At 40.6% G+C, this 24076-nt stretch overlaps 1 protein-coding gene across 3 annotated transcripts in view; it reads right to left on the bottom strand.

The window, feature by feature from the left end:
- Positions 1-24076, bottom strand: part of LOC126272257 (hemicentin-2-like) — a 1823560-nt gene that overhangs the window by 826026 nt on the left and 973458 nt on the right. For all 3 annotated transcript variants that reach the window (XM_049974974.1, XM_049974973.1, XM_049974975.1), the window contains one exon: positions 11677-11770. In XM_049974974.1, coding sequence (XP_049830931.1) covers positions 11677-11755 — 79 coding nt within the window. In that variant the 5' untranslated portion in view covers positions 11756-11770. The remainder of the gene's footprint in view (positions 1-11676; positions 11771-24076) is intronic.

The raw sequence follows: 24076 nt of genomic DNA, 5'->3' as shown, positions 1-24076 counted from the left end.
AATCAAACAGGTATCGAAACGGGCACACAAAATGCCAAAGAGGAGCCTAGTCTAAAGGTTTACACCAGACTAGCAGTCCTAAACATTGATATATTAAAACAGTAATGTGCACAGGAAATGTAAAGTTAGAGGTTTGATGTTAGAGATTACAATTTTAAGCGTCTCACTGACGTTATATGCGAATATTTCACTCTGGATAAATTGAAAACAATTAAATTCTAATATTTGTGTACTGATAACACCTCATTTAGAAGCCATATACAGTCGAAAAACATTGTTTTTCAAAGTAGAGCTTTTGGTTACCTAAATTACCTATGTAATTTGGCTAACATACAGCAAGAAGAAGAGACCAACAGCCTCTTTCATACTTGGGAGATCCCTGTGTCGTCTGAAACCATAAGAAGTGTCTCATTAGTTTAGTGACCGGACAGAACCCTCCAGGCTAGACTATATGTTTATCCTTGGCACAGCCTGCATGAGTGCCACACTCTGTTTGGTAAAACACTGGGCCATAAAACAGGCATTACAAAATGAATATGAGTACGAGTCTGATGCCTCAAGCATGGTCTCAGTGCAGTTAACTATAAAGAGCTTATGTAGTGTATCGTATGATGGTTGTGGTTTCATTGACAAAGAGAGATAACTAAATGTGGATAGCCTAATCCTCTTGGACAACACCAAAGTTACCGCCCGGATTAAAATAGCCATCCGACAGGCAGATCATCGTTGACACTGCCAAATGTCCTTACTCGATCAGAACATGCGAAGAAAGTGGGAACTGAATCCACAACATTGGCTGTCAGTCAGGTGCCCATACCCGTACACTACCATCTCTCCTCCACTTGTGGCTAATATTGTTGAAGAAACTTTCTACCAGTGCCAGTAATCAATGAAGATACCTCTGAATATAGCACCAACGCCTCATCCTCCTATGTAAACTGTGATTATGAGCAAACCAATACATGACATCGAATCTAATCATAAGTAGTCATAAAGTTGTTTGCAGTAAGTCAACCAGCGTCAGCAGCATACGATTTTTATGACAGAGGAGATATCACATATGGGGTTCCAGAATGCCTGCTAGGTCCTCTATTGTTTCTCACAAACATAAACGGCTTTCCACCTAATATTCATCAAGTAGTATTAACTCTTTTTGAAAATGAGAATAGTGCTGTAATTAGTCCAAACATAAATACAGCAACAAAATAAATAGTAAATTATTCTCGTAAATGTGTTACAGAGTAATTTCGGTAATCGCCTCAGTTTCAAAAACCGCTAACATTCAGTTCTGCACACATGGAGACACTACAAGAATTATAATGTAACGCATGGCAAGGAAATGGTAAATAGGATGCGAACTGTCAACTTCAGATTGGATTAGTATATTCTAGAACCCCTAAAACAACTCGTTTCAAAAACGCTTGCTCGGAGAGTCGTTGCAAACCTTGGGAGAGAGAAACAGGTAGAATAACATGTCTAGTGTAAAATGAGATTTTCACTCCGTAGAGGAGTGTGCTCTGATATGAAACTTCCTCGCAGATTAAAACTGTATGCCGAACCGAGGTTCGAACTAGAGACTTTTGTCTTTCGTGAGTAAGTGCTCTACCAACTGAGTTATAAATGCACGACTCACAACCCGTCCTCACAGCTGCAGTTCTGCCAGTACCTTGTCTCCTACCTTCCAAACTTCACAGAAGCCGTTATGCGAACTTTGCAGAACTAGCACTCCTGGAAGAAAGGATATTGCGAACATATGGCTTAGCTGCAGTCCGGTGGATGTTTCCAGAATGAGATTTTCACTCTGCAGCGGAGTATGCGCTGATATGAAACTTCCTGGCAGATTAAAACTGTGTGCCGAACCAATGTTCGAACTCGGGACCTTTGCCTTTCGCGGGCAAGTGCTCTATCAACTGAGCTACCCAAGCTCGACTCACGACACGTTCACAGAAGAACTTCTGTGAAGTTTAGAAGGTAGGAGACGAGATACTGGCAGAATTGAAACTGTGAGGACGGGTCGTGAGTCGTGCATGGATAACTCAGTTGACAGAGCACTTCCCCGCGAAAGGTAAAGGTCCCGAGTTCTAGCCTCGGTTCGGCACACAGTTTTAATCTGTTAGGAAGTTTCATATCTAACGTATGTTATTTCAGTAATTGCTCGAAAACGTGCTATGAGAATAATATATGCTGGTACCGCATTTAAACAATTAGGAATTTTGAGTACTATTTCGCAGTGTAAGTATTCCCTCATAAAGTGTGTAGAAAATAACCAACTACAGATGAATGATGTAGATACAATACCAGAAGAAAAAATTAGTGTCGTTATTCCCTATTAAAGTTGACTTTATCTGAAAAGAGGTGCCAAATACCAACATCAAACGTTTTTATCACCTACCCAATGTCATGAGATGTTTGATAAAAAGAAAAGAAAATTTGGAAACAAGGGGAAAAAATTCTCTTTGACAACTTCGTCTACTTCTCACAGTTTTTTTGTTTATTTAATGGGCAAAATGGGTACAATATTGTTAATGGGTAATAATTAATTTATATTAATAGAGAAGACTTGTAAATGTTTACCACATAGCCATATCTACATATCAATATATAATATGAATATAAAATGACTCGTTCCACATTATTACAGTGAATTGAACTAATAATAAACTGAACATGAAACTAACTAACTTAGCGTGTCTTAGTAATTTCAGCCAGAGAAGGGGATACTCAGACAGTTAAAACAAATGGAATCAAACTTTTAGCAGGACTGTAGTGCATGTGTTGCATCGTTCATAGGTTGAAAAGATAGTGACAGATTGTGCAGTCCATCAGAGAATTAAAATGATGCTAATTTTAGGATTAATGGGTACTCATAAGATGCAGACTGAAAAGCCAGACTAATATCAAAGACAAATCATTGCGCATGTGCAGTTTATTTTAGCAGAATATAGGGTGGATCGGTATGGGTTTTCTATAAATTTATGCCACTCCTCCGTTAGTCTGCAACTTAGTTCAGCTAACGTTTGTATAGGTAACGATGCGATCAATGTACCGCTCTTAAGCATAGTGGTCACAGTAAATCTTTTCAGTCTATCGTACTACTGACTTCAGAAATGTTGATCACTGGCATGCATTACGGAGCTGTATTACAGAAATTAGGCAATATTTTCCCGCAGTCTACGATAGTGAAGATCTTTCATCCATTATACAGTTTGATTTTCAATTTCGTCTACGATTTTAAGATTGGCTCCTACTGTACACCAATAGGGCTCCAAGTATGGGAATCGTAACTTTGCTGTGCATGTAAGCTACAAATTTACACATCTGATTGTGACACTGCATTGTGTTGATGCATCTCATAACGTTCATTTCTCTCCTATCATGTCACACACCAGACATTCTTATTTTGGTCTCGTCTGCAGAAATTTCATGCATATTCTGCATTTTTGACTTCACCGTAGCCAATGGAGTCAAAATAATTAACACAAAGAAATCTTCGAATTGACTTATTATGGCAAGAGAGAGGATATCCGAGTTAGAACCTTGTAGCTTCCACAAAACTCTGAACAACTTTTTTTTAATAACCTGAAGGAAGTCGAGCTGCCGGAACAAATTATTTCGCGCTCCAGTGCAGCACTGTGCTCATTTCACGGTCGAGGGATGGGAGACGAAATATCAAGAATGACCATTAATTTCGCGAGGACTCGTAAGTATCGCTCTGGAAATGAGATAATTAATTTGTAAGGCGGACAGAATCGTTAGCATAGTAATAGAAATTATCTGGACACAGATATGCTGCGAAGTTGCTTGAAAAGATACTCCGAAACTTTGGTTTCGTTGTGAACCAAGTAAGCAAAAACAGGTAGCTAATGGATCTCAGCTTTGAAGAGTTTCACGGAATGAGTTGGAACAGTGAGCAATACTCTCCCACTAAACTCACTGTTGGATAACAGTGCGAGAAACTGAGAATTAACTGAGTTCATTGAATATGGCATTCATGTAAAGGTTACCAATTCGTGGTTTCGTGTAACAGTCCATATCCTATTATTTTACACATGCATGACCATACACCTACTGAGAGTGAACGACTAAGAGTGTATTCATAACTTCAGTTGTAGATTTCGCTCTGCATTATTTGCATAAAACTGACTGCATAGAGGCTGCTGTCAGCTGAATGAGGGATGTTACAGGACTAGGTTGAGGAATGAGAACATTTTCCTTTAAAGAACGTGTTCAGGTTTCTGAAGTCTTTGACTTTGTTGAATCTTAGGTCTTCTGCGTGGAAACATTGACGAGACGTGGTATGTTTCAGGACATACTATTCGATAGAATCGGAATTTCCATTCCATGTCTACCATTACGTCATTCTTCAAACAAAAATGTTTTGTGTTTTGATTCAGTGAAGTAAATGCACTACATTTAACATAAATCGTACAGCGTTTGTCTAAACCCTAAAATATGTATCGTATCTGCCTGAAATTTTAGACAGTAACATAGATTCTTCATGTAGTTACTATTCTTTGGAAACATTTTTCAACATTTTGTTTTATAAAATTTTCATAAAAACAAGACCAAAACACAAAGAACAATGTTTATAGAAATATTGTAGTATTAAGTGTCATCAGAGCAATTCGACGAGACTTGTCTGATACATCACACAGTTTTATAAGAAGGTATGGTTATCCTAAGAAAGAAATTTATGAACGGTTTAAAATCAAAATTTTATCAGCAGCGAAATCTGCAGAATCAGAGAGTAGTCATTAGTAAGTGGATGACTCACTACAGTACTAAGTAAGTGGAACGTAAATGATAGCACTGTAGGATATTATATACGTAGCCATATACACTTTTGAAACAGACAGCAGTGTACGAATCAGCCAACGCTATACAGTGTATCAGTTTGAAAGTATTGGTTGCCTAGTCACCTACGAGCAAATTTTCTAGAAGCAGATCACGTCCACACATTGGGTATTCCGGTCTCAGACACGAAATTCGCTGTCTTGGCACTGTAGCCGGCAGTTATTTCTCTTATTCTTTGCCTGTTGTTTGAAACCGTATCGACAGTTAAGATATCACGGAATTCACCTTCGCATTCAGATGAGTTTTAAGGAAGGATTCAGCTTTCCTGTCTTGTAAACGGAAGGAAAAGCTGTTTTATCGGAGCAGTCAAGCATAGTATCTTATTGAAGCCCTTCAAAGACCGACAACTCCCTCTACTAACGTCCCATTTCGTCCATCGTCGGCAATTAATACTGTTATTTTGAGCTGCTAAATTTCATCGGTTCACTTTCATTGTGAATCTCAGTTCCTCAGCTAAACATAAATTTGTTTAGCTATGTAATGTCGATCTCAAGTGTAACGTCTTTGATTTTGTGCTTGTTTTACGTGCCCCAGGCCTCGTCACTTTATAGTGTGACCACCGTAGTTCAGACTACTGCTCCACAGTGGCCAGTAACATTAGTTTCAGCATATAAAAGATTTTATCGTGTGCTGTATTCGGAGACACTGGTGTTTCTAACCAGTGAAGTGAACATAATTAATTTCCAATACAGATTAATAATTACCTTTTATCAAAACCTTTATGAATCACTATGTTTTTGAAATGTGATAAGAAGTAGGTTCAGATAGAAGTCATGAAGTGACCATGATTCATTTTCAATACAGATCAACAATTACATCTTTGCAAAATCGTCATAACTTTATCACAAATGCTACGGAATGAAATGAATTTAAGTAAGGAAAATAATGCACGTATAACGATTGTACTTCCACGGGAACTTTGAAATTTACTAGCAGGAGCTTGACATCAACTGAAATAAATAATTTTAAAGGACAGTGCAAAAATGAGATTTTTAGTAACTATTTAATTTTTTAATTACATTTGTGGATGTGGGAAACTTAATTTTTATGTTGGCCACCGTAGATTTGTGCTGTGCGATGATTAATGACACCATTTAAACATCAATCTAGCGCTAGTTTTATGGAATACCAACAACGCTATTCAGGAACTGATGACAACTGAGTCTTGTTACATCGGGCGTTTATTTTTCACAAACGATCTAATAGTATAAGCAATTCTTGAATATTTTCTCTGTGTGTTCGCTATACTTTCCTCTCAAAGTTTTGTTCTTGTAATACTTCCAATTTGCATCTTGGGGCAAAGTTCGAAGTTTAGGTATCCATTCGTTGGATAATTCAGTTCAGTGATCAAAGGAAAGCATTGGTTTATAACCATAAATTGCATGATGTCAATAAAAACAATGTGACCTTCAAAACAACCATCCGATTATGGACATGTAAACCTTTGTACGCAATTCCATTCATAAAGATAATCTGTGATCCATACCGGTAATAAAGTCTTGCTGTCCTGTACTGATGTAAGTCTAAAATAACAAAAATATACTACATTTAGAAAACAGTCTGGAGACCTGGAAAGACAATTCTTTCACGTTATTGGGTTGATGCTACTATTCTTTGTCAAATTGTGTTCTATCTTTGATGCTACCTATTGAAAACAAAATTCTGGCATATCACTTTAAATTACTTTTGTTTAATCATTAAGAAAAATACTGAGAAACATTAGAAAATATATTATTTTATTTACTTCATCAGGAAATCCGTTTACGCGCTAAGTTAGGTAGTTGCTGCAGTGATTTGTTTTAAGTACCATTTTTATCAATTCCACTGTTCATTAGAAGCACTGTATTTCTTGCAACATTTTTCATTTATTATAGAAAAGTCCGGAGCAAATTAGATGAAGATACCGAAATCATTTCTGTTGCAGTTTACGAAACGTAGCTTTATCGTGCTGTCACAACCCAGCAGTCGAGCACTAACGGCATACAGTTGCTACACCAGTGGATGCCCCGCAGGTCTCAGTCTGACATTCGCAGGAGCTCATCTGTCAAAGCGTGAGTCCTTTTTGTGTTCAAAATCTGTCTGAGCAATACCTCATGCAGCAGTCTACCCGGGGTCAACTCGACGAATGCATCTCAGTCAGCGAACTGTACCATGTTCCAGGACTCATGATACTGTTGCACTGGCAATATGATGTTCGCCATAGGGTATTCAAGTACAGGAATATGAGGGGAACACGAACTAGAAGAATTCACAGAAGATGGGAAAATATTTTGAGACATCAGGGCGTAATTTCCATTACGTTATGTCCTCAAAGACTTGCTTCAGAGCTCATCAAGTTATCGGAAGAAACTCCAGGGACACGTTTGCAAGCGTCGCTTATCTAAAACAAAGAATCGTAGTTCTTCTCTAACTTGAGCTGTCTACATTTACAGTGTGTATAACAAGCTACTCAGGATTCTGGTTTGAGACAATTGTATTCTTCGTTCCTCCAAATCCTAGTACAAAATCTTTCTTTGTCATTTGGGTTATTAGTCTTTTGATGTATCTTATGGTCCACCATGACTTCCTCTCTGGTGACAACCTCTTTATTCGCACCCTTTGTGATCAGTTATTTGTTGGATACATTCCAATCCCGCTCTCCTGTATAGCTTTTCCCTCTAGAGGTTCTTTCAGTACCGTAGAAGTTATTCCCTCGTATCTTAATGCCTATCAGTCATTTTGTCCCTTCTTCTTCTCAGTCTCTTCCACTCATTCTTCAGAGGACCGCTTTCAGTCCACTTCATTTACAGTATCCTTCTATAGGCTCACATTTCAATCGCTTTGATTCTTTTCTATTCCGTTCTTCCGCATTTGTGACAGGACCTAATCTGTTGTAACGAACTGCATAGCGCCTGCGCAGAAAAAATGTCATATGGTAATAGGTGTCGTTATCCCGATGACAGAGCACTATGGAGTCAGAAGGTACATTCGGAATGTAAGAGGACATACTCATTCTGCTGACACAGCCGAATATTTCCGCCACCACTTCTGTAAAACGATGTAGAGACGCCTTAACATATGAGGCAGGGCGTCCAGTAAAGCTGACGGGACGAAAAAACCTGGCAATATGAAGTAACCATTGCCTAATGATGGTGACTGAGGACACCAACTTGTAATGGTATCCAGGGTAATGCGCTGCGAAGAGGAAAACTCCAACCAGTTAGGCTCACATCAACACTACTCGAATCAGACCCCCTCTCTGCTGTGCGCGGATGTTCTCAGCCAGCTAATATGTTTATGTGTTGCTGAACACAGCAGTCTTTGCCAGGCACTAACATGAGACTTCGAGTGCTGTAAGTTGCAAGTATCCACTTGAACAAAAGACTGTTATGTAGACCAACTGCCATCTTCCCACTGCCTTATCACCTTTTGTGTGACTGTCTCACTACGGGCGACCACCTGCATGGTGGTCGCGTATTGGAGTCCTGTCTGGTAGCCATCCACGAGCATAGCTACTGCTCTCTAGTCTCAGTGATCACCGCCCAGTGGACGCATATATGTCTTTTAATGTCGATCATGTTGGGAATTATGGTTTAGATACATTTCTTCTGGGCATTCAGTCTGTGGCCAGAAGGCAGCCAAGCTGCTCAGGGCTGTGTCTATTACATATCTGTGACAGTGCGGACGTCCTTAGGTTCCGCAGACTCGCTGATGTCAGCAACCATCGGTGCCTGCACGACCTTCCTCACGGGCAAGCTCCACACTCCCATGGCTCATAACATCATCGGGAGCTAACGTCAATAAAAAAATCTGTTACATTCAAGAACGTTTTGTTAGCGGTTCCCCGTATGGTTCCACTCAAGGCCACAGTCACAACCCACACCCAGGCAACTGAAGCGGCGCCTTATTCCTGACCTACAAACAGTTGATTCCTCTGCCCCCGTTAAGGTAAAATTTTAGCCTCAACATCATAGTTCATGATTTACTTACACACACTGCTACGTTACTTTTTCCTCAAATTAAGGCTTATGTTCGAAACAGAATGACTTATTTTAGCTACAGTTGCCCTCTTTTATGGTAACTGTCTGCTTTTTATGTCATGATTGATTCATTTTTATGCATAACTTTGATTTGAGTAGCAAAATATATTCAACGAAAGTTTATCACTAATCTTATTTCTGTTACTCATTATTATCGTTTTGGTTTCCTCTCAATCCGTTTTCAGTGCTCATTAAACTGTTCATTCCATTCAATAGGTCCTCTAATTCCTCCTCACATTCACAGAGGATAGCACTGCCGTCAGTGGGTTGTATAGTTAATATTCCTACATCTTGAAACTGACATCTATGTACAGCATGGAATCTCTGAGAATGACACTGTGGAAGTTGACCTGTACCTGAAATAAAACAACTGTAGTTTTGGTGCTTATGCTAACGGGGAATAGTTGCTATAAATGACCAAAATTCACACTCTTGGAACCGTTCTTCAGAGTTTGTTGCAATATGTTGTTGTTGTTGTTGTTGTTGTGATCTTCAGTCCTGAGACTGGTTTGATGCAGCTCTCCATGCCACTCTATCCTGTACAAGCATCTTCATCTCCCAGTACCTACTGCAACCTACATCCTTATGAATCTGCTTAGTGTATTCATCTCTTGGTCTCCATCTACGATTTTTACCCTCTACGCTGCCCTCCAGTACTAAATTGGTGATCCCTTGATGAATCAGAACATGTCCTACCAACCGATCCCTTCTTCTCGTCAAGTTGTGCCACAAACTTCTCTTCTCCCCAATCCTATCCAATACCTCCTCGTTAGTTATGTGATCTACCCATCTAATCTCCAGCATTCTTCTCTAGCACCACATTTCGAAAGCTTCTATTCTCTTCTTGTCCATGTTTCACTTTCATACATGGCTACACTCCATACAAATACTTTCATAAATGACTTCCTGACACTTAAATCTATACACGATGTTAACAAATTTCTCTTCTTCAGAAACGCTTTCCTTGCCATCGCCAGTCTACATTTTATATCCTCTCTACTTCGACCATCATCAGTTATTTTGCTCCCCAAATAGCAAAACTCCTTTACTACTTCAAGTGTCTCATTTCCTAATCTAATTCCCTCAGCATCACTCGACTTAATTCGACTACATTCCATTATCCTCGTTTTGCTTTTGTTGATGTTCATTTTACAACCTCCTTTCAAGACACTGTCCATTCCGTTCAACTGCTTTTCCAAGTCCTTTGCTGTCTCTGACAGAATTACAATGTCATCGGCGAACCTCCCTGGATTTTAATATCTACTCCGAATTTTTCTTTTGTTTCCTTTACTGCTTGCTCAATATACAGATTGAATAATATCGGGGAGAGGCTGCAACCCTGTCTCACTCCCTTCCCAACCACTGCTTCCCTTTCATGTCCCTCGACTCTTATAACTCCCATCTGGTTTCTGTGCAAATTGTAAATAGCCTTTCGCTCCCTGTATTTTACCCCTGCCACCTTTAGAATTTGAAAGAGAGTATTCCAGTCAACATTGTCAAAAGCTTTCTCTAAGTCTACAAATGCTAGAAACGTAGGTTTGCCTTTCCTTAATCTTTCTTCTAAGATAAGTCGTAAGGTCAGTATTGCCTCATGTGTTCCAGTATTTCTACGGAATCCCAACTGATCTTCCCCGAGGTCGGCTTCTACTAGTTTTTCCATTCGTCTGTAAAGAATTCGTGTTAGTATTTTGCAGCTGCGACTTATTAGACTGATTGTTAGGTAATTTTCACATTTGTCAACATCAGCTTTCTTTGTGATTGGAATTATTATGTTCTTCTTGAAGTCTTAGGGTATTTCGCTTGTTTCATACACCTTGCTCATCAGACGGTAGAGTTTTGTCAGGACTGGCTCTCCCAAGGCCGTCAGTAGTTCCAATGGAATGTTGTCTACTCTGTAGGCCTTGTTTCGACTCAGGTCTTTCAGTGCTCTGTCAAACTCTTCACGCAGTATTGTATCTCCCATTTCATCTTCATCCACATCCTCTTCCATTTCCATAATATTGTCCTCAAGTACATAGCCCTTGTATAGACCCTCTATATACTCCTTCCACCTTTCTGCTTTCCCTTCTTTGCTTAGAACTGGGTTTCCATCTGAGCTCTTGATATTCATACAAGTGGTTCTCTTATCTCCAAAGGTCTCTTTAATTTTCCTGGAGGCAGTATCTATCTTACCCCTAGTGAGATGAGTCTCCACATCCTTACATTTGCTCTCTAGCCATCCCTGCTTAGCCATTTTGCACTTCCTGTCGATGTCATTTTTGAGACGTCTGTATCCTTTTTGCCTGCTTTATTTACTGCATTTTTATATTTTCTCCTTTCATCAATTAAATTTAATATTCCTTCTGTTACCCAAGGATTTCTACTAGCCCTCGTCTTTTTACCTACTTGATCCTCCGCTGCCTTCACTACTTCATCCCTCAAAGCTACCCATTGTTCTTCTACTGTATTTCTTTCCCCCATTCCTGTCAATTGTTCCCTTATGCTCTCCCTGAAACTCTGTACAACCTCTGGTTCTTTCAGTTTATCCAGGTCCCATCTCCTTAAATTCCCACCTTTTTGCAGTTTCTTCAGTTTGCAATTTCTTCGGTTTGCAGTTTCTTCAGTTGTTGCAATAACAAAAACAATAACAAAAAAGAGAGAGGAAGATCCATATTCATTTGTCGACACTGGCGAGTCGGCCAGAACCAGCAGCAACGCTTGACAGAATTTGCAGCTAATTCAGAATATCCCTTCGTATTAAACTGGGTGACCCAATCAGCAGAAGCCTTAAGGGACACGAGCTTTCCGGTCGTGGCTGACTTACCTTTGTCTACGGAGTTAGCGACGAGCAGCGGCGGCAGCAGCAACAACAGCAGCGCCCACAGCGCGCGCCGGCCACGCATCCTGGCGGCCGCGCACTGAAACACACAAAGCACGTGGGTCAGTTAGCTACGTCACTGTCATGACTGGACTCGGAAAATGTACTCGATCAGCATTTAATAGTATCATCATCAACGTAGCATTCAACCCAAAAAAATTTTTACGTACTTGGTGATTTTTCGTTACACGAGCATTAGCAGGTGGACTAATGCATGCTTTTGTGTCTAAAAAACAATATCGTCTACTAATGCTGGAGACATCCTCAAAGATTACAAATACCCCATTAGTTGTATTAGTTGTTTTTCGAACACAAACAAGCTCAGAAAGCTGAAGTGATTAAACGTAACCGCGCAAGGGTCGGTTTGTGGCATTGTTCGACTACTGTCCAAGTACTCTGAGCCCCGTCGACGTGTGTTTTTTAACTTGTAATACGGAAGATCTGGTGCCGTTTGCTTTACAAGTTGTTTAATTTCAATCGTTCTTCTTCTCTTTTATAGCTTTGTTATTGCCTCTCTAACATCCTAACACAGTAATGACTGACGTCACGATCCGTTCGTTGCGCGACCACTTGGGACGAGCTCAGCTTGCTGTGTTTTAAAAAACTAACCGCATCGCAGTTAATTACCGCGTGCCTAAGTTTACTCAGCCTATTTTAACTTCAGTCAGTTTGTGTATAATTCCAAGCAGTATTGTACAATACGACGTGGAAGTTTGATCAATTGTAAATAGTCCTATTGGATTCTGAAACTGCAGTTTTTCCACTAGTAGCTGATTCAAGGGTAACGTCTATCTCCGAATGTATGAAAACTCTGACCTGTAGCATGACATTCCAACTCTTTTTTAAAAGTAAGAACTCATTACAGTTCGCGAACCACAAGTCTCTCAGTGTGTAGACAAATATGTGGCCACAAAGATAAAAAGTGTCAGTGAAATCCATTGTTTGTTGATACAGGGGACAAGACAGTACAGAAGAAACCTATAAAATCCATGAATCGAAAGCAGTTTTTAGTAACGCGACGAGATGTACAGGAAAGCATTGGAGTCATTTAAGTTTTACCTCCACCATTAAACTAATTCGCTGAATTTTATAAATGGAAAATAACGACGATTAGTTATTAGAAATCCTGTAGACAGAACAGCCACACGTTCCACTTACCGGCATTTTAAATTCAGGCAACTATTATCAATACTACATCAACACACACAGTAGGATTTACCGAGTGAGGTGGCCCAGAGGTTAGCTCACTGGACTCGCATTCGGGAGGACGACGGTCCGAACCATCGTCCGGCCATCCTGATTTAGGTATCCCATGATTTTCCTAAATTGCTTCAGGCAAATGCCAGAATGTTTCCTTTGAAAAGGCACGGCCAATTTCCTTCCCCATCCTTCCCCAATCTGATGGACCGACGACCATGCTGTTTCGTCACCCTCCCACAAACCAACGAACCGCACTAGGATTTCAACAAAAATTCGCTTGTCGAAAACTATTACTTTTATGGAAGCAGCTTTTTAAAAATAAAAAAATTAAAAATTTTCAAGAGTGTTCCACTCAGAAGTATGAAGCGATACTAGATTTAACGTCGTAGCAATAACTGTTCACCTAGTGTGTTCCGTTGAAATCGTTCGACATATTGATAATAGAAAAGATGTTTCTCTTACGGTTTCATAAGAAGGTAAGCGAAAGTTTTCTAATTTGACTGCCCTTGAACTGAATCGAGTTTCACGGTGTTTGATTGGTATAGATGGGTATGTCAGACGTTGGACTATCAAAAGTGTTATCAGTCCTATTTCGAAAAAAAAAATCTGTAAAGTGTGTAATTATTACGTTCTCTTTTAAGTGCCAGTGCTGTGGTTCATTTGTTTCTTCCAACATTTTAGCTCATTTGGAGTGCATCCGATTCTATCACGTATCTCGTATACTGGACTAGTTGCGTGCCTTGAATCAGTGGAACAAATGGACAGAAGGATGACTATAAGACAAATGCTTAGACGTCGGTAGGAGCAGGTAGAAATACGGTTCCATCGTAAATGATATTTCGGAACAGTTATAAGAAGTAGTTTCGCTTTCATTAGCACTCCTGATTTTAAATGCTGTATGCTTTGTTGGAAACCGAGTGCTGTCAGTTAGTATGTAGAAAGCTACAAGCAAATAACTCTTTCCTTTACGCAAAAATTCTGAAAAGGCTCGCACCCTATGACAGACTACTCTTAGCATCAGATTAATTGCTTCTTTATACCTATACTTATACGACTGTGATAAATGAAGATAAAAAGCAAATTCTTGGCCAAAAGCTGATTCTGAGTAAAACGCTGATTTCTGCAAAAAAATACAATAAAGTGAAACTTTTGATGACGTATGACGCTCTGAACTATTTCTTGCTACGAGTACTTCGTACTGTATTTTCACTTCGGAGCGTAACATGACACCCAGGTCGTATCACTGAAACATAGATGACCTGGTGAGAATTACGAGTTGCACGTTTCAAGAGAGGTATTGATGGTTCTAGGTATGCGCCACGATGGCAGATAAATCCGTTAGTAGTTAGTGTGGGAGAAGTTCCCTATCGACAATCATGATGGAACGAATGTTGTTCTCTCGTAGCTACGTAAAACACTTCATAAATAATGGAAAAGGCAATCCGGAAGGCAAATTGAATCTACGATAGAATAATAAAGAATTGAAATGGTTGTTTAAAAGAGAGTGAATGTCAGTTAAAATTTACCGTGGTCGTATGGAGAGCAAATATTTAGAAAGGGCTGCGTTTGAATAAGTAAATTTGCTTTTCTGGTCGCTGCCGAGTGATTTGTAATATTTACTTTTCGATTACGCTATTGAAAGTCAGTGCACTCATGATAATGAAATGATATCCCTTATTTGTAGATAATGATGTGCAAAGAGAGGTTAATACTTGGTATACCTATATGAAATGAGTTGTTCTAGCCAAAATTTGCGTTTGGGGCGGTTCCTACCAGTATTTACAACTCTTGTGAGTTTCCAGTATTACTGCGAATCTCTCATTCATTTTATCCAGTAATCTGTGATGGTACCGTACTTAATGATGTGATACGCCAGATATATGCTATTCTGTTGTTTTATTTACAAAGGAAATATATCCTGTCTAATGAAAATGTAACGTATTTATCAGGCAGCTACTCAACTATAATATTCTAGTAATTCTCAATCGGAGAAAATTTTCACTAATTGATTTTAAAGGCAGAAGTCATCTGAGGCTTTCATTTGATCACGAAAGCTGTTGTATTCTTAACTGATTTAGAGCAGTGACTACCTAGTAGAAACTTGAGAAATTAGCTGATCGAAGTTTCACATTCGCTGTACACGACCATAAATGGGTTCCGAGGTCTTTACAACAAGATTGTTCTGTGCAGTACATGAGCTGGTGGAAGGTTTATGCTCGTTTACTAGTATGTTCATTCTATTACGCACTACCAGACGCTATACATTTACGTTTCCTCAGATGCAACACAGCTTTTTGTTGTGTAGGGGGATTCTTCGTAGCACATTACAGTGTTTCGCTGCAATTTAGTACTAAAATGTACACTAGCAAAAAATGAAAAATTATCAAGGCGCATCAATGAAGTTCTGTTCATTTATGAAGAGACTGTCGTTTATAACTATTTCATCATATTGTGTAGCCTCCTTCAGATACAGTGCGATCTCATAGTTATGAACGTCATCATGGAGGAGAGAGCTTCACATTAACAAAACATGTTGCTGCAAAAAATGGTTCGAATGGCTCTGAGCACTATGGGACTTAACACCGGAGGTCATCAGTCCCCTAGAACTTAGAACTACTTAAACCTAACTAACCTAAGGACACCACACACATCCATGCCCGAGGTATGATTCGAACCTGCGATCGTAGCGGTCTCGCGGTTCCAGACTGAAGCGCCTAGAAGCGCTGGATATGTGTGATGTCCTTAGGTTAGTTAGGTTTAAGTAGTTCTAAGTCGTAGGGGACTGATGACCTAAGATGTTAAGTCCCATAGTGCTCAGAGCCATTTGAACGATTTTTTCGTATAGCGTGGTACCAAAGGGAGCTATGGAGAATAAAAACCTAAAGTACATAAAATAAAAAATGAAATTGTAGAGGGTAACCGGTACTCAGAGATGAAGAGACTAACACAAGGAAAGGACTTTGCCGCCTGAAGCCAGTCATAAAACGAAGAAACAATTGTATTCCTTCAATTAACATCAACGTTGTACTGACATTGATGTAACTTACGACTTGTCAACGTGAAGGTAGCTAGATTTCATCCTGTATACAAATGTGGACCACGGCTTCTCTGGTGAAAGCCGGTTACGTATTTTGCTGCCCGATACATTCTGACTGTTACCTTCCACCTTGTGCAAGTCGCATTCGCCAAAGCCAACGCTCTTGCAGTAAAGACAACTTCACGCCACACCGCTATACCGTTGTGGGTTTTGCACTGATAACTTATCAAGGAAATGTCCACGTTACCTCACCCCAGCTGGTAGGACGCGATTGTTGATGGTCGTAACTGAAACTGAAAGGGCTTTTATAGTTGTATTTGGAACTGCTCCTCTGCTGTGACTGTCCGAATGCGAATGCTGCTTTAATAGCGAAAGTCTCTTGATTTTTGCGATCCACGGACAACATTGTTGAAACACAGTCGGGCATCTGAAGTCCATCAAGCTGTTTAAGTCTCCATACAAACGGTCCAAACACATGCAGGTCTAAAATCTAAAACAGCTAAGACTTAGGTAACTGCTGTAATTTGCACTCAACGACACAGTTGTGGAATATAAAAAATATGTGAGAATTGGACAGGTTTCAGTATATCAAACGCACAGGCTGGACCTCTGACGCTTCATATTCAATAGTACGTTTCAACTGACTCCACAGCATTGAGTGTCTACTCCATGTATGTGTTGTATTTTCTACGTCACTTCTCTGGGAGAGGGGGAGATTCATCTTTCATTTCACGTTGTATGCTAGCATAGGTACAGTGTGTTTTAATGTATTACCATAAAACGTCTAGGGGTGACAGATCACGATATGAGGAACAAGTTTCATTAAAGACAAAACGTTTGTTAACGCTTCCCAGGAAAGTAAGGTGTCCTTTTTTATCGGTTATGCCCCTGAGATGCAGCAGTGCATAGGGACTCTGCGGCGTTCTTGTGCCTTGAGTGTTGCCTACAGTCCAGTCATCCACTCCATGTAAAAGGAGGTTGGCTCAGTAAAAGGAAGGTTTCTCACTTGCGCCTAGAATACTCGTATCTTTGTTATCTTAAAGGCGCTCAGTCTTAAGATTTTCTTATTGAAGGAGGTGCTGGTTTCCATGTTTTACATTTTTAAAGCTGCGTAACAGAAATGTGTGTGCTCCTGACAAATGTGGTATCGATTCACAGTTTACAGTATATTTGTGCCGCCGGCTGGAGTGGCCGTGCGCTTCTGGCGCTACAGCCTGGAACCGAGCGACCGCTACGGTCGCAAGTTCGAATCCTGCCTCGGGCGTGGATGTGTGTGATGTCCTTAAGTTAGTTAGGTTTAAGTAGTCATAAATTCCAGGGCACTGATGACCTCAGAAGTAAAGTCGCATAGTGCTCAGAGCCATATTTGTGCCCCTCAGTACAGCATCATCAAGGGAAATACCTGGGTTCGAATCCCAATCTGTTTCAAAATTCGTGTCTATTAGGCAGTTTGACTTTTGCGTTAAGTATTTTATCCTATATTTCGCACAGATCAGTAAAGACTGTGCCACTGGCTACTATAGTGCTTACTATTTGTCCAGACATATCGTCGCTCTTATTACAACTGGTGCAAAAGATGGGATTATATCCTGAAGCCCGTACAATTTGTCACATAGTGAGATAATAGCCGATGAAATGCCGCATAACTGATTTATGTCAGTTTCTTCACCAGCTACCAATAGCAACAACTCCGCAATTTGTAATTTTTATTTAAATCTTTGCCGACTAAAAAAGCCTTCACTGTTGCTACGTATTCGAAATCACGCCCGGCATGTGACTGTGGCGCCTTCTAAACCAAGTAAGCTGGTTTCACAGCCGTTATATGAAGTATCATGAACAATACTGCATAATTTCATTTGCCTTAAGTTGCTGGTAAGGGTTAACTATTGATAAGTGCTGACGGTTCTTTGGTGTGCCACTCATTTCTCGAGTGGTGTTTTTCATGCCTGGATACTGGATGATTTATGTTTTTAAATCATACTGTTTCATTAAAGAGGTTATGATTGTTGCAATGGTGCTTTCCCTGAAGTTATTTATGGTGCTTTCTTGTATCTTCCGAGCAAAGTATGGAAGCTTATGCAATTATTTAATATTGTATTTGGATTTCAGTTGCAATATCATCAGGATAGGTGAGAGTTTTCTAGGTCAGAATAAGTCGTAATACAATCTATTTTCTATTCCAGATCAAGATTTCAGCTAACAGTGCAGTCATTAGACTCAACGTAATTATAATTGCATATTTCCAACATAATTTAGGCAAGTACTATAACGCAGTGACAATAGCTGCACTGTTAGCTGAAATCTATATCTGCAATAAAAAATAGAAAAGGCAGATGATATTACGACCGATGCTGACCTCCTTTCTATCCTGGATTACATCATGGTCGTGGGGCACAATCACTCCCATGGAATCGGACATGATGGGTTTTCGGTTTATGAATACTGCTGCTTTTGCAGTAACAAAATTGAATTAGCAATATGCTTTTGGTGAAGTATAATTTGGAAGAAATGTCTCGCACCCTCTGACACATTTAACCTGTTTCCAACTTGAGACCTAATCCAGTCAGTACATCAGTGTTGCACATTTATAGCGTTTTCGGGGGTTCCAGATCAGAATCAGTAAAAAAGAAACCCTTACTGTATCTCTTTGTCCGACTGATAAAAAACATTTTTCGGAGGAATGGATAGTCAAGTTGAAACTAATGTTATGTATTTCCCTTAGCAGTGTAAAAAAAGTGAAGTTTCTAAGACGACGCAGTCAAAAAACACCGTCCTTTATGTAACTTGTTTTGATATTCACAACGTTAGACATCAAAATCTACAGGATATACTTCCTGTAGACCAACATTCATGAAATTTACGAAGAAGAAAGGTTTTACATTACAACCAAAATAACAAATCTGAAAACCTTAATTTGTAATTAAAGCACACGAAATAAGTTTTTTTTTTTCTTGGTCACTTGTTATCCGACTCTCTGTCTGTCTGTCTGTCTATTAACCATCCATTCAGACGTATCAAGCTTATCAAGCTGAAATGTACCTCACATACCAAGGGCTACGGTCCCTTGACGATATACTAAACGTTAGCTTCTAATCAATTCAGTGAAAAGATGCGGCCATTTATGAAAAATATTTTGTTATGGTGTAGAATAGCAGCCGCTGCCAGACAATAAAAGGAGATTCTATTTACTTCATGACAGCGGGCTTGTGCCGATCTTCAGCTGGCTTACATTCACGTATATGTATCAGTGTCCGGAATCATTGTTTAAATAAAAAATAAATATTGTGATAATAGCCAGAAACACACATATGTAACATTTGGAAGTCGCTGAGTGACATGTGTTGTAAAATATTGTAATACTTACACACAAATCGTGGTGACTCATCGTTTTCGCATCACATTTGTCACATTTACTGTCAAAAATATTTCGTTATTTACACATTAACTGTACATTAGGTGCTTACTAGTTAATAACATGTAAAAAGCCACTTATTTATCAAAAACATAATATAGAAGCAGCAATATTTGTAAAACAGTGTGGTAAATGTAATGTGAAAACATATAGAAACGCCAGCTACACAGTAATTAATTACTGTAATATTTTACAACACATGTCACTTACCGATTTCCAAATGTTTCATTTGTGTCTATTTATTCATAATAACATTTTGGATTTTTGATTTAAACAGTGGTCTCCAACACTGGTTATGGAAACACATACGTCAAAGTAAACTACCTGAAGATCGGCATAGGCTCTAAACCGGTCATGTGTTAAATAAAATCACCTTCTGTTGTCATATGTTGCGTTTATTACTTTACATTTACAGATGAACAGTCACAGAGTTCCATTATAGTCGCAAAATGACCCATCAAAACTTGCAGGGTATTTCCAGGGTTAGTCTAGAATCATGAAATTTGTTAAGCAGAAATGTTTCACTGTACAAATAAAGGAAAATTCCAAAACTTCCCAATCCTTAATTATATCACAGAAAAATATTTATTTTGTCATTTGCTGTGCAAGTTCTGAATTGAAACTAAAACATCCTCGACAGTCATGGAATCGCTGGAATCAATATCTTGCTACTATCAATGTCAATAACAGGCAAAATCAGTCGAGGTCTTAAATTCCCGCGGTCGATGAACTGTGTAGACACACAAATTTGTACGAACCCTCAGTGAGGGAGTCGTAATTGCACCTGGCTAAATTTTGAGATAGACATTGACCATACTGTACAGCAAAGAGAAGACATTAGAGAAATAATGTCACACAGCCAAAAACCTTAGCAAGAGCACTAACAGGACCGAGCGTGGTGGCGCAGTGGTTAGCACAACTGACTCGCTTTCGGGAGGACGAATGTTCAAACCCGGGTCTGGCCATCCCGATTTAGGTTTTCCATGATTTCCCTAAACCGCTTCAGGCAAATGACGGAACGACTCCTCTGTAAGGGCAGGACCAGCTTCCTTCCCCATCCTACCGTTTATCAAATGGGACCAATGACCTCAGCAGGTTCCAGTGGAGGTTCGAGTCCTTCTTCCAGCATGGGTGTGTGGTGGCCTTATGATAATTTAGATTAAGTAGTGTGTTAGATTATGGACTTATGACCTTACCAGTTAAGTCCCATAAGATTTCACACACATTTGAACATTTTTGAACGTATGACCTCGGTGTCTGGTTCCCTCCACCAAATCAACCAACCACTAACTGTTAACAGCTGAAGATGTGTTAGAGGAAAGTTGCAAAAAGACGAAATACCTCGCATATTACTTGTAAAACTGCAACTACGGGAGAGAGGTTCAAATGGCTCTAAGCACTATGGGACTTAGCATCTGAGGTCATCAGTGCCCTAGACTTAGAATTACTTAAACCTAATTAACCTAAGGACATCACACACATCCATGCCCGAGGCAGGATCCGAAACTGCGATCGTAGCAGCCGTGTGGTTCCGGACTGAAGCGCCGAGAACCGCTCTGTCACAGCGGCCGTCACGAGAGAGAGTACTCTAAGAAATAACAGGCATATACACTGCCGAACAACAATTAGTGCACCTGGAAAGACAGCTTCTCTTTTAATGCGATGACGGCATTTGCCACTTATGGGATAGTACATGTACCGATAACTGTTTCAACGTCGTCCGGCAACAGATAGCGTAGTGACGTAGGTACCAGAGCACCACCTGTGTGTCCCCTTCAATAAGAAATGCTCATAACCTGAAGTGTCATTTCGGAGCAAACGAGATTAGAAAGCAGGCAATTATGCCACGGAGAGACAAAATCGCTCTGAGCAATATGGGACTTAACAACTGTGGTCATCAGTCCCCTGGAACTTAGAACTACTTAAACCTAACTGACCTAAGGACATCACACACATCCATGCCCGAGGCAGGATTCGAATCTGCGACCGTAGCAGTCGCGCGGTTCCGGACTGAGCGCCTAGAACCGCGAGACCACCGCGGCCGGCACGGAGAGACACTCATGTGTCCTACAGAAAACTGAGCGAGTTATTGTGCCCTTCCGAGTGGCGGGACGCCACTCAAGTTGGACGTGCTGCGTCAGTTGCGCGACGAGGCTGGTGTCAGTAGTGTGGACATTCTCATACCCATCGAAGAGGTTCCGGACGTCCACGCATCACAGGCGACGGTGAAGATCGTCGTATTGTAAGGGCAGCAGTGGCAGATCATACAGATACCACAGCACACACAAGAGAGCTTGTGAGCCGAAACGTCTCACCACGAACTGCTGCGAACCGGTTATTAGCAGTGGGGCTACGGGCAAACAAACCTCTAGCCCATTGAGTGATGTTCATTTGCGTGTACGATGTGGACTTGGTGAGTACTGTCTTGTGGAGTGCCTTCTTCGAAGACAAACTGACCCCATTCCAGTATTTATGCTATGGTATGTGAAAGGCTACAATTTAATATGACAGCGTAAAGTCAGCGCCGGCACGCCAGCCGGGAACGACGGAGAAGAGAAGGCTGTAAGAAGGGATCAGTCTATCGCTCTTTGACCGACCTCCCTCCAGGACGACAACGTGACGGGAGCGGCCTCTGCGTGAAGAGGACACAAGCGGCGAGTCCGACTGGTGGAGCCCACTTCGAGAGCAGCGTCAACGTTAGCCACTTCGAAAGAAATCTCTACGTGGCGTGGACTTGTATTTGTCTATTCTGATGAAAACTGATTATTTTGTATGTTGCTCTTTGCTTGCGACACATTTAACAAAGTTAAGAATTTGTAATTTTTTTATTGTAATAAATCTCATTAATAATAGTTGTTATATTGTTTTTCTAGCGAACCGAGTATGAAGGATTCCAAGACACAACAATTCATTCGCCTTTGGTGTTTATGGGGGGCGGGGCAAACTCACGCGCACTCCTAGCGAGTAGAATGTTGTTAGACCTGTTCTTTTGCCGTTCATGCAACAGGAAGTTGATGCGCTGGTCCAACAGGATAATGCTCGTCCAAACATTGGCCGTGAAATTCAGTGTTCCCTACAAGACGTGCACCAACTCTCTTGTCAGTGCAATCCAAGGACTTGCTTCCAATCGAGCATGTGTGGGATACGACAGGATCAGAAGTGACTCGTGTGCCTTGTCGACCAACAACTCTTACTTAACTACATGAACAGGTCGAGCAAGCACGGCGTAACACATCCCAGGACAGTATTCGAGATCTGTGCGAGCGAGTGGATGGATGCCAGAGTCAGCGACTGCATTTCCGGGCGAGGAGGGTACGTCACATACTTATGTGGATTTTTTAGCTTGGGTCGAATACCTGTGACCTCACAACCGTTTGTATTATTGATCTGTAAAGGCAATTATTTCGCGCAGTCCATATTGTAAGGTCGTTATAATTTCGCACCTTGCATGAACTCATCCACATACTTTGCCGTGATCTACAAACACAATTAGGTATCATGTGGTAGGTTGTACATCGTATATATTAATATATAAAGGAGACTGACATTGTCACGTACGCCTTGTAAATAATTGTTAATGCTTATTGCATAAAGGTGACGGAGTCTATTATCAGAATGGCGTAATGAATGATTGTCTATACTAGTAGAGGTTGGAACGCCAGTGGAGATGAAATGGCAGGCAGAACTCAAGCTCTGAGTAGAAGGCCCGCACAGGCAATTGTCCTGCTAAAAAACAGGAAGTAGCTAGACGGATGTCGTGGCACCTGAGCTCTGGAGCACAATAGGCTGATGGCCAGCCGCTTTTGTAGTAGGGCGAAGAGGATAAACGGATAATAATTCCGAGCTCTGGAAATTTTGGACGCAGGTGAAAGGAATGAAGAAGCGGCACCTCGGAAACCACACAGGCTGGGTTATTTACAAAGATTTTTACTCAGAAGCGTACCATTGTACGAGTATAGGTTTTTCCTAGCAAACTTTCCTCGCTGAAAGACAAAGGACTAAAATTTCGTTGGTCAGCGTTCGGAAGAATCTGTAAAGAGGGAGAATATTTCGTGGTTGGGGAATATGATCTGCTTTCGGCGTTACGATGGTAGGGAGCCGAGCCTTGCTGGGAGGCCAGCGGTGGAGAGTGGAGGTCTTCCGTTGTGAGCGCCCGTGTGTGACAGTCGCTCGATATCAGCTTTGTTTGTACAGACGGACTTGCTGTCTCTGCTCTCAGGAGAGTTTATAGTTAGGCAGTTATTCACTGTACTGCTACGAACCTATACGATTCTGGACTTCACCTGCGGGTTGGAAGTCGTCGTTGAATACGCAGCGTTCAGTAATTGAGAGCACCTCTTCTGCCTATACTTATGTTGAGACATTATCGAACTCCGTCCTTGTGGCTGGGAATTCGTGTTTGTCGTCTGTAGAACACAGGAGGAAGAAGTCCGTATTAGAGTATATTAGTCAGAGGACCGCTTTCTGCCTCTTAGTGTTGGAAAGCGTTTATATGTGGCTGGAATTCTTCCATCGTCGCAGACGAGTACGATAACCATCACTTCGACGCGCCGGACGCAGTACATACGGTGATACAGAAAATTGCTTCAGCTTATTTGGGCTATAAAGCTAAACAGCTGTGATAATTTTAATTTCCACTGAAGTTCCATACCACCGTAGATCATCTTTGAAAGCAGTATCTTGTAGTGTTTGGTTCG

The sequence above is a fragment of the Schistocerca gregaria genome, chromosome 5 (assembly GCF_023897955.1).
Source record: "Schistocerca gregaria isolate iqSchGreg1 chromosome 5, iqSchGreg1.2, whole genome shotgun sequence".
NCBI classification, from domain to species: Eukaryota; Metazoa; Arthropoda; class Insecta; order Orthoptera; family Acrididae; genus Schistocerca; species Schistocerca gregaria.
Note: the sequence above shows the minus strand (reverse complement) of the source record. Positions and strands in the feature narration are given on the sequence as shown.